The sequence below is a fragment of the Lonchura striata genome, chromosome 3 (assembly GCF_050655825.1).
Source record: "Lonchura striata isolate lonStrDom1 chromosome 3, ASM5065582v1, whole genome shotgun sequence".
Classification (NCBI taxonomy): domain Eukaryota; kingdom Metazoa; phylum Chordata; class Aves; order Passeriformes; family Estrildidae; genus Lonchura; species Lonchura striata.
In genome coordinates, this window is record NC_140705.1 from 32,570,315 (window position 1) to 32,580,992 (window position 10,678).

General features: G+C 46.7%; 1 protein-coding gene across 1 annotated transcript; it reads left to right on the forward strand.

The window, feature by feature from the left end:
- Positions 1-390: 390 nt before the first annotated feature.
- Positions 391-6,446, forward strand: LOC116183487 (inositol 1,4,5-trisphosphate receptor-interacting protein-like 1). Its single transcript, XM_085574778.1, has one exon. It carries the CDS (start codon positions 548-550, stop codon positions 2,273-2,275), a length of 1,728 nt encoding a protein of 575 aa, XP_085430904.1. The 5' UTR covers positions 391-547; the 3' UTR covers positions 2,276-6,446.
- The last annotated feature ends 4,232 nt before the right edge of the window (positions 6,447-10,678 follow it).

The window sequence follows — 10,678 nt, forward strand, 5'->3', positions numbered from 1 at the left end:
AGATATTTTACCTCAAAGCATGTCTGGGCAGCCAGGAGTGCTTCTTCTATATCCAGTAGCAAGAGAGATATTTATGGAAGAGAATCATAGAAACATTTAGCTTGGAAAAAGTTTTTAAGATCACAACGTCCACCTTTATTTAGTCCTGGCAGGAATGCAAGCAGACACCTGTGACATCAGAGCCCCAGTGTCACAATGGGGGCAGCTGCCGTCAGAAGCAGCAGGTAACACAGCCTCAGTACAGCCTCGGCGAGCGGCGAGCGTGCACGCAGACAGGAGGCTGTGCTGAACGCGGAACCAGGGCCTCGGCAGCAGCGCGAGTAGCCAGGGAGCAGCTTCTCCGAGGGCATCCAGCAGCCAGTCCCTGGCAGGAGTGCCTCTGCCCAGAGCCTTGGTGCCAGCGCTGGGGCAGAGGCACAGGTCTGGCAGCCTGCCAGTTGCCTGGCCGCCTCTTTCTTGCTTTCAGAAACCCGGGGCTCCTGTCCCCACTTGCCCTAGCAGTAGCTCCCTCTCATCCCCACTGAAGCCCTGCTCACTGCCCGAGACCATGCTTGCCATTCCGCTCCTTCTCTTGCTTGTGCCAGGCCTCATCCTGTACCCGCAGCAGGCCGGGGATGGGCTGGATGAGGCCGCACTGGAGCGCATGCAGCAGCGTGCTGAGTACCTGAACCAGCAGATGACTCGGCTGGTTCAGGAGCTGGAGCAGATGGAGCAGGAGCAGAGCGGTGGGGCCTGGGGAGTCCTGCTCGGGTGGCACTTCTGGGCTCTGGCTGGAATCGCCGTCCTTCACTTGGCCCTGCGGTTTGCACTTGTGAAAATGGGACACGATCCAGACAACGGTGGCCACAAGGAGAGGTCCAGCACCAACTTGTTGGAGGAGGAAGAAAGAGGAGGCAACGTGGTTGCAAAGGAAGAAACAGAAAGCAGCGTTGCTGCAAATGTGGAAGATGACAAAAAGAGGGGAAATGAAGAAGGCAGTAACAGCGATGCAAAGGCAGAAAGCAGTGCTGGAAAGGAAGCAAAAGAAGGCTACAACACTGTGAAGGAAGACGTGAACCAAGATAAAAAGGTGGTGGAAGCCAATGCAGCTGGAAATGCAGAAGACAATCAGGAGAAGGCAAACGGAAAAGATGATGACCACAATGCCAAAAGGAAGCTTGGAAGCCGTCTGGAGGAGCGCATGCAGTTGCCTGTTCCGGATCTGGAGAAAGGCTGCCAGCTGATAACGGACCTGATGGACAAACTGACCCACATCTTTGGACAAGGCTTGTCCAACGGTTTCTACCCGGTGCCGCAACAAGCTGTTGGGGTGGGCAGCGCCTTTGAAGGCTGGAGTCCCGGGCATGCACAAGATGTTGTGTACCGTGTGCTTGTACCCCTGAGCCCCCCTCCAGGACATGCCTTCCACCTGGAGCTGGACACTGCAGGGATGCTCCAGAGGAACTTCTGTGTCCGTGTGGAGCTGCTGTGCACCTGCACGAGGGAGAGGCTGGGGGAGGACATGCTGTGTTTCCTGCACCACCCCGAGGAGGAGCTGAGAAGGAGACAGGAGCCCAGCCTCCTGCACACCCTCTGCACCGGCTCCTATCTAGATGCGGAGAAGACTGTCCACTGGTTCTCTGGATTTGTGAGAGTAGCCTGGCTGCTCTTGCCTCAATCCCGCCACTGGCGTTTAACATGGCAGCCCTGCAGCCGCTCCTGTAAATTTCAGCTGAGCAAAGACAAGGAAAGCTTCACGGCTGAGATGATCTTTGCAGTGCGCCAAGGAGACTCCGATATCTTTGTGTGCAGCCAGCCTGCAGAAGTAGGCATCCCAAGCACAACGTGGCCGGAGACTTACGCCGTGGCGGAGGCAAACTTCTTCAGGCACATTTCCAGGCAGGCCCCCCAGGACAGCTGTCACTGCAAGTGCCTGCAGCTCCTCACGGGCTTCCTGATGGGTGTAGGTTTTTCCAGCTACGCCCTGAAGACTGTGGTGATGCACCTCCTGAACACCGAACCCCTGACGCGGTGGCGCAGGAGGGATTTCGGGCAGCGACTGATGGACATCCTGAAGTACCTGCGCTGCTCGCTGGACACAAAACAGCTTCACCACTTTGTCCTTGGCAATGCGAGCTTCCCGGTGGAGATCAGCTTGCCCTCCGGCTTCCGGGTGGCTGAAGCACCCAACCTCTTTGAGCACCTGGCCCGCAGTCCAAATGCCCACAGGAAGGCCGTGCAGGAGTACAATTGCCTGCTGGATCAGCTCAAACAACTGCCGATCCACGGCCATTGAAAGAGATCCTGACGCACAGAGCTGTGCTTGTGGGGCCTCTTGACAGACCCTGTATATATTAACCTCCCATAGTTAGTACATTTCCAGTATATATTAGTACCCTGTAATTAGTGCTTTTACTGTATTTATTAATACCCCATAAGTACTGCATTTACTATATATATATATATCTTAGGATCCTCTAGTTAGTAAATTTACGCTATGTCTATAGGGACACTCTAGTTAGTGGTTTTGCTATTTACATTAATACATCTAGTTAGTGCATTCAGAAACCCTCAACCTGTTTTGGATTTGTTTCAATAAACTGGTCTGTTCCAGTATCTGGATTGTGCAAGCTCTTCTTGAACTCGGGCAGACCTAGAGCATTTGTAAATTCCGCTAGTTGTGAATTTGTGGCTGGCAGGGAGCAGACACTGTTAATAGCAAGGCTTTTTTAACTGACGCGTACAATTCTCAGTCTGCCTTGCTCCTCTCAATGGTCTCCCTGGTGCAGCGGACACTGAAGACCACGGTGGCTACAAAGATGATTTTTGCCCTGTGTTGCCCTTGCACTCTCTGTCCATGCTGGCCGTTGCACACGGGCTCTGAAACTCCCTGGCAGCTCTGCCTGGGCAGGGACCAAGCAAGAGGCACCACTGCTGTGCCTCCTTGTGTTCACTGCAGAGACAGTGAAGGTCCTGCTCATTGTAGACACTCTGCAGGGCTTTGGTGTGGTTGTGTGTGTTTTTATAGGATTTACAATGTTTTGTTTTATCGGTTAGGTGTTCCGTTTTAGGTAGATTCAGTTGGTATTTTCCTTGTACCACCTATTTCTTCCCCTCACAATGGTTTCTCCCAGGTTGTTTACTCCTAAGTTTTCCGGACACTTGACTGTCCCTCAAAGTGCGAAGCTCCCTGTTCCTCCCCTCTTATCCTTAAATGGTTCTGTCAATCCATGTGTGCTGTCCACCTGCACTGTCTGTGATTGTAGCTACCCCCATTTGGTTCTCGAAAGTTCCCTGTCTGTTACCCCTTCCCCAGCACCCCACTGGATTGTTAAACCTGCTCCCTTCCCATATGTTGTCCTCATTGGATTATCCCAGTTATGTTTCCTTCCCTTATGTCTTCCCATTGGGCATGAATTGTTTCCACCCCTCATACCCTCCCCTCTTTTAAGTTGCTGCCACCCTCATTCCTGTTCCTTGCTTGTCCCTGAACCCTCCTAGGTAATAAATTACCTTGGAATTCATACAAGTGGCCCCTCTTTATTTCTTTGCTTCAGTCCATCATTTCTGCTACGGAGCTGTGATTACCACACCGCAGCCAGCCACAGGGAGCTGCCAATCCCTGTGAGCACTGCCACCCTAGGGGTCTTGGAAGAGATTTGGGGGCAGCCACTCCTGTCGTGCCTCCGGCCACAGGGAGCGTGCTAGCTGGGACACCTCCACTCTGTGGCCACAACTGGGCAGAGACACTGTGGCACTGCAGAAATGATTTGTTGGACATGCAGAACACTATGCCATGTCAGCAGTAGGCCTGGCCTGTTGGAAATCACCCCCTCTGTCCACTGCTATAAAATTAGCCTAAGGTGACTAAGATGAGCTGACTAAGATTTCTGTATTAGAGAATAAACATGGACATAGTTTGGGTACTGCTGAGGGTTTTTCTCCTTTGCGTATGTTGGAATAATGTTTCGAGTCCAACATACTATGTATATGAGCACGTACTTCCATTTGGTTTCTGCTATCTGCAATCATGTAATCAAAATACTGGAAATTCTGATACAACTCAATGTCAGTTTGTTTTGACATCAATATTCATGGTCTCCTTGTACTTTTTAATGCATGTGTCAAAATAAGCTGTGGTTTTATTGGAGGCCAGCTGTTTTTCTTACTTCATGCTTGCCTATCTTGAGAAATCAAAACCCCAAGATTGCTTTCAGAGGTTTCCTCCCATGTCATGGGCTCTGAAGTGACCCAAGACCTCTCTACTGCAGCTTTTTACAAGTGCTCCTGAGTCATCGGTGGCAAGTGACAGGTCACCTTTGAGAACTTAGTGTTATGACTCTTAGAAACAATGTCTTTTGGTGTCACTTCTCATACTATGACTGCTTTCAACCCCCTCAAGAGGATTTTCTTGAGCATTCTCTGACCATGGTGGTATTGGAGCTGCTTCAGCACTCTTGACACTCCTTTTGTGTCTCTGACAGTCACGGAGAAAGGGCTTCCGTGAACTCAGCTGAACTTGAAGATGTATAAAAGGCCATTGCTCTTGGGGATTTGTTTTTAACAATACAAATTTCCAAGGCTGTGAAATATTGAAATATTAAAGGGCAGATATAGTGCAATGAAAGAAATACTTATGTATACTTCACAGCACTAGTTGATTTCAGAGGTTTTACAAATTTATCAGAATTCTTTGCATTAGCATACCTGCTTGGATTTTGAGCTCACAGCTGCCTTGTGGAGAGATACTAAGTGAATAAAATGAAGTGATTGCTGGTGAATCACAGGATTACAATTTACAATGTGATGAGTTAACACTTCCACATAATAAAATAAGATGCTCTGTTCCTATAATGCAAAGCTTTAACTGCTCATAATGTGAATATAGGTGTGTTTTAGCAGGAACACAAATTAAAACAAGGTAATTATTGCCTATGGTCTAGCAACAAGTGTTTTATAAGCAATTTAAATTGCAAAAAAAGCCCAGTAAATCCTGGGAAGGTAGAGAAGATGCTGAGCAAACAAGTATTGAATGTTTGATTAGGAAAAAAAATTATTTGAAGGAGGCATTTCAGTTAAGGACATCTTTCTCCAGAAGACATGTGCTACTGGGAGGAAAATTTCACACATATTATTCAGGATCTGGCAGTTTTATGTTAAGTCCTGTATTTGTTCTTGGAAGGTTTTAGTAACATTTTTCCAAAAAAACACTTTTTGAAGGACAAACATGACATCTGTGGACTTGTTTCTGCTGCTTTTTCATAATCTGCAGTTTCATAGTCACAATATGTACATTAGCCTTTGACAAAAAAAAAAAGTGACAAAAAAATTTTAAAAACTTTTAAATCATGAGCAATATATGTTGTTCTGAATATTCATGTCCTTTGGCTTTAAAATTAATTTTTATTGCTAGGGTAGAAAGTGAATTTTCTGTCTCTGTACAGTTTTGTGATATACTTTATGTTGTAGAGGAATGAGGTCAAATGCATCATTGATACCAGCAAAAGGAATGGATGTTATATCAAAATAGATTTGGCTCAGTGTTCAATGTGAACTGCTTTGAGAACAGTTTTATTGCTTCAGTTACGCAGAAAAATTGTACCCTTAAAAAAATCTTTATTCAGAACATAGACACATCTTGATTAGTAGTGTTAAACCCAGAAAGACATCTGAACAACTCACACCACTTCTAGACACCTAACATGTCATCAATTTTTTTTTTCTAAATCCAAAATGGAATGTTTCCCATGAGGAAGAAGTGCCAACATCTCAGCCCACAGTCCTGTGTATCACAGACTCTGGGCAAGTAGGAGGTAGGGACTTGAACCCATTAATTGGAGAGAGTTGAAACTGCATCTTCGGATTTTTGAATGTGCCCCAAATCAGACTTGTTTGTGTAGGCAGACTGAAGTAATCCATGAGATATATTCTGCCTGTTGCTGTGAAGGCTTAGATGCCTCTGAGCCAAACATGTACCTTGGGCACTTTGGGAACCACAGAGTAGGACAGCAGCTTGGTGATAGCTTTTCTGACTTCATATCCTTGATTTGTTAAAATCCTATGTAGGGTGCATTTGAACCTTTACAGCTTGTAGTGCATAAACTTTTGCAATGTTGTTGGGGTGTGTTTTAAGTTCCCCCCCACTTATGGTTGCTCCCTCTCCCCCTCTTTATGTGAAATGATCCGGCCTCCTTTCTTGTCCTCCCCCTCCATCTGGCAGTCACCCCTCCCTCTACCCATCGGTTCATTCACGCCGGGTCCCTCCCCTGGCCCCTCCCCAGGGCTGTCTGTCACTCTGAGGCCCCTCCCCTTCACCTAGAGAGTTCTACCAGGGCCTCGGGTGATAGGCTGCTCCCGGGGTCCCCTCCCTCCCTCTCACCCCACTGGATGTTTCCCCTGCTCGTCACCTCGGGTGCCGCTCCCAGTTGTTATCCCATTGGTTGACTGTTGTTCCCGCCCCTTGTTACTCCCCCATATAAAAGGTCGTGCAGACACTGTTCAGTGCCTTTTGAGGCTTACCTCAGCTCCAGCAGGGTTGTCTCCTCAGACCTCCAATAAACTTGGAACGCTGATACTCCCAAAAGGATGACTCCCTGCATTTGTCAGCGTTGTATCACACCTCCTCCAGACTGGTGGCTTTGGTCTCACAGGCCATAGTTCCTGCCTGCAGTGGCAAACAAACGTGGCCCTTGCTGTCTGCAGTGCCAAGGGTACTGGGCGAGCGCCGACTAAGGAAGGCACCGCGACACAATGTATTCATCAACTTACTGGAATTCTCCTCATTAGTATTAAATAACATTGACTTCAGTCATCCTTGTGAATCCCTTCCAACTCAGGATACTATACGATTGTATGAACTTCCTTTTTGTTTTCTCAGGATTTGAAGTTCCCCCCTTCTCAAATGCTAGAATATTATACTATTCATGTTGTGCCTCCATACTGTTTCATATTCTGCTTCAAGGATGCTTAAATTGATGAAGACTGCTTCCTGGATGTTTTTTTCCCCTTCTGTTTTATAACCAAAGCCATCAATCCTCTTCTAAAACCTAGTATCAAATGAGATCAGTCACTGTGTAGTTGTCAGAAAAGCAAGGACAGGGACTGAACTAACCTGGATTGTAGAGGAGGGATGTTTCATATAGTCAAAGAAAAATCATGGGTCTGCTCAGACAGATTGAAGGACTGCACTAAGGATGTTTACAAAACATAATGCTGGGTTTCAGGTCCTAGTCCTCTGACAGCTCGTATCATCAATGAAAAAGGAGATATGTCCATCCAAACAAATAGGCTTTAGTCTTACTTGTTTAATCTTTTTCTGGTCACCATGTGGCTAAAGTAATAAAAAAAAAACCCAAAAGAACAACTGAATAAGAAGTGTTGATCGTTGGACATTTAGTCCAGTTAATTCCCTGGATACTGCCAAGAGATAACAGTTTGGAGAGAAAAGTGGTATCGTATCTTTCTGTGCAAGTAAAACCTGCCAGCTGAACTAAGGTGGGTGGTTGTGGTGTCCACACTTGGAGAAAGGTGTTGAAAAACTAAAAATGCTTCACAAACACATTTCAAGGATCATCAGGGGTCCATAAAACTCAGTGTTACAGGGAGAGACACCCAAGAGAAGATTCAATACCAATAGAAGTTGAGAGATGGTTTGATTGTGAGCTCTATTGTTCCTCTTGGTAGAGGACTTTTAGTCCAGAGGTAAAAAAGTGTAATAAGCCTTAGTGGTGAGAAGCTGGAACTAGTTCCATGCAAGAAAATGCACATTTTTTAGTAGTGGAAAGAAGTATTTCTACCCAAATAAATTGACTGGGAGAGATGTGGGAGTTTAAAGTTGTTTTATATTTAAGTTCAGTTTTAAGGCCCCAGCTGCCTGCTCATATGAGAGCCTACAGAAGGAGGTGAGTGGCTGTATCTCACATATTCTCAGGTAAATCTGTTTTCTGAGTCAAACTCGTCTTCACTTGTGACTGTAGCTTCTCTTCCAGGGAAGTGGGAATTTTATATGATAAATTACCTTAACAATGTCTGTCAGAGCTGGTGGGTTGTGTCCTCAATGCTCTGAAAGTACAAGTTGTGAGACCTGGTTGACACTGACTACCTGTCACTTGGTGAAATAATTGTGACTAAGCAGGTTGGAGGGGTTGTCAGGGCAGGATGCTGAAATTAGCTTGCTTTATGGTTTTAACTGGATCCCATCTCCAAGGTCACTTCCAATGTGGAACAGCAAGGACATTGACAAGGAAAGCTGAGTACCAGTGCCAGAGAGATAATTAGGTAGAGGTTGAACATAAGATGTAGGTAAAGTTGTGCTGGGATACACCATGTGTGAGGTATGAACACGAACACAGGCCTGCAGTGCACTCTTGCAACCTGTGCCAGCTGCAGCTGCGAGGGGGAGTGCTGTCAGCTGGTGAGGGAAGGGACCCTCCCCTCTGTTCAGCACTAGTGGCACACTTTGGGAGTGCTGGGACCGGTTCTGGGCACCCCAGTAGAGGATATACTGGAGTGGGTCCAGTGAAGGACCATGAAGGGATTGAGGCATCTGATGTATGAGGGGCTGTAAATACGTGATGAGGGGACTAAAAGCAAAGGAACCGTGCTTCTCAGCAATACCCAATGGCAGGACAAGAAGTAATGGACACACTTTGAAATACAAGAAGTTCCATTTAAACATAAAAGACTTGTTACTCTGCAGGTGATCAAAGACCAAAGGTTTGCCCAGGGAGGCTGAGGAATCTTCATCCTTGGAGATGCTCTAAAATGTGACTGGACACAGTCTTGAACAGCCTACCCTAGCTGACTCTGCTTGAGCAGGTGGGTACTGGGTCAGACAATATCGAGAGGTCCCTGGGACATCAGACATGCTGTGATTCTGCAACAGCAGAGTACATATTATGGAGAAGAAATGCTGGAGATGATGACACTGGCCCTCCTAAGACAGTGTGTTATTTAAATTCTCAGGTATTTTATTGTGGCATCAACAGTCAGTTGCTATTGATTAACACCTTTTCTTCTTATGAGCTTCTTTTGGCATGTCCTAATGCATTTTAGGACTCAGTCTCAGATCTAAATATTTGGTTCTGGTTTTGGTTTTCAGGTTCATGAGCTTGCATTTGTGATCACATCTGAATTAACAAAACTGGACAGTGTACAATAGAACTGTTACCTTTATTGTTTTTCACATTAGCAGCAATTTTTGTGTCATATTGCAAATTTTATGTACAGTAATACAGTTCTCACCAAGAACATTGATAAATGCTCTTGGATTGGAAGAAAATAATACCCAAAAGATTCTTCTGTAAGTTTGAAAAATACACAATCCCTTGAATTGAAAACTCTTAGCTATAGTGTATTTTTATGACCTAGTTTTTAACCAGTTTTAAAAATTATCATGTAATATGCTACGATTTTGTTTATATATTTTTTTAAATGCAAGATTATGTCAAATATTTGGCAAAGACACAATTTCAGACACAATCTTCATTATCAGTCTAATGCTTAATCTCATTAAAACAGTATCAAATTTGTTTGACTGACTGGGTTCCCGGGAAATTGTGTTGACTGATGTTAATAAACCCATAATCCATTAATTCCTTCATTAATATCCCATATCAGCATTTCTCTTCGTTTGCTTGATGACACTTGCTAGCTAAAGCTGCCTGTAGTTACCCAAGTGATTATATTTATTGCCTGAAAAGGCTGGTTCAACATTACCTTTTTCTATACGAGGTCTGAAATTCAAATTACCGGGGTGCCATTTCCAAGGGCCCTGACAGCCGAAGCACAGGATTGCCGAGCAGGCTATTTTGCCTTCGGGTTTTTAACCCTTCTCCTCTTCCTTAGAGCGACGGAAGGTTTTTGCTCCCGCCCTGGCTCCCCGCCCCGGAGCTGCGGTGCCCGGTCCCGGCGGGGCGGCGAGCGCAATAGCGCGGCGATGCTCTAGATGGGGCTTCAGCACCGGTGGAGGCAGCGAATAAAACCGGCCCTGAAAGGCGATGGAGGGGCTGGAAACCGCGTCGTCCCGCCTTTAAATTCGTCCTTCTTCCTTTCATCCAACTGCCTTTTTTCACAAGGATTTGCTAGTAACTAGAGGCATCCCTCAAGGCTGGAAGCTGGAGCCAGTATTGTTTAATGTCTTCATTACTGAGCTGGCCAAGGGATGGAGTTAGCTGGGGCTTTGGGTATATATTCCCACTCCTGAGGTTTGGCTCTTGGGCTGGGGGCTCGTTCATGCCAGTGCAGACAAGAGTGGTCTCTAAAGTGCTGTGGAGGGCGTGCAGCCGGGGCCAACCCTTGCCATCGGCAGCTGCGTTCAGCTGTGTCTTGTGCCAAGGGCACTGCCCTGCGGATGGGACCTCAGCTCATGCACAGACAACGCGGTGGCTCTGGAGCAGCCCGGACCGCGGGGTCTGGGCTGACCCGTCACCGCCCCAGCCCGGCCCTGCTGGCTCTGCAGGCGCTGCAGCGCTGGCCTCTGCCAGTGGGACTCTGCAGTCCCCACTGTCATCCTTGGGGACAGAGTAACCCCATCAGGCAAGTATGGGCCAGGATTCAGTTCCCCAGAAAAAGCTCTGGGATCCTAGTGATGAACAAGACCCAGCAATGTGGCTTGGTATTTCTAGTACAAGAAAAATATTTAAAACCTGGATTGAACTCTGTAAAGGACCACGAAGCCAGTGAGGAGCTGGAACACAGG

Bases quoted from the DNA above. Each gene is read 5' to 3' on its own strand.
- LOC116183487 (XM_085574778.1), top strand. From the start codon at position 548: ATGCTTGCCATTCCGCTCCTTCTCTTGCTTGTGCCAGGCCTCATCCTG.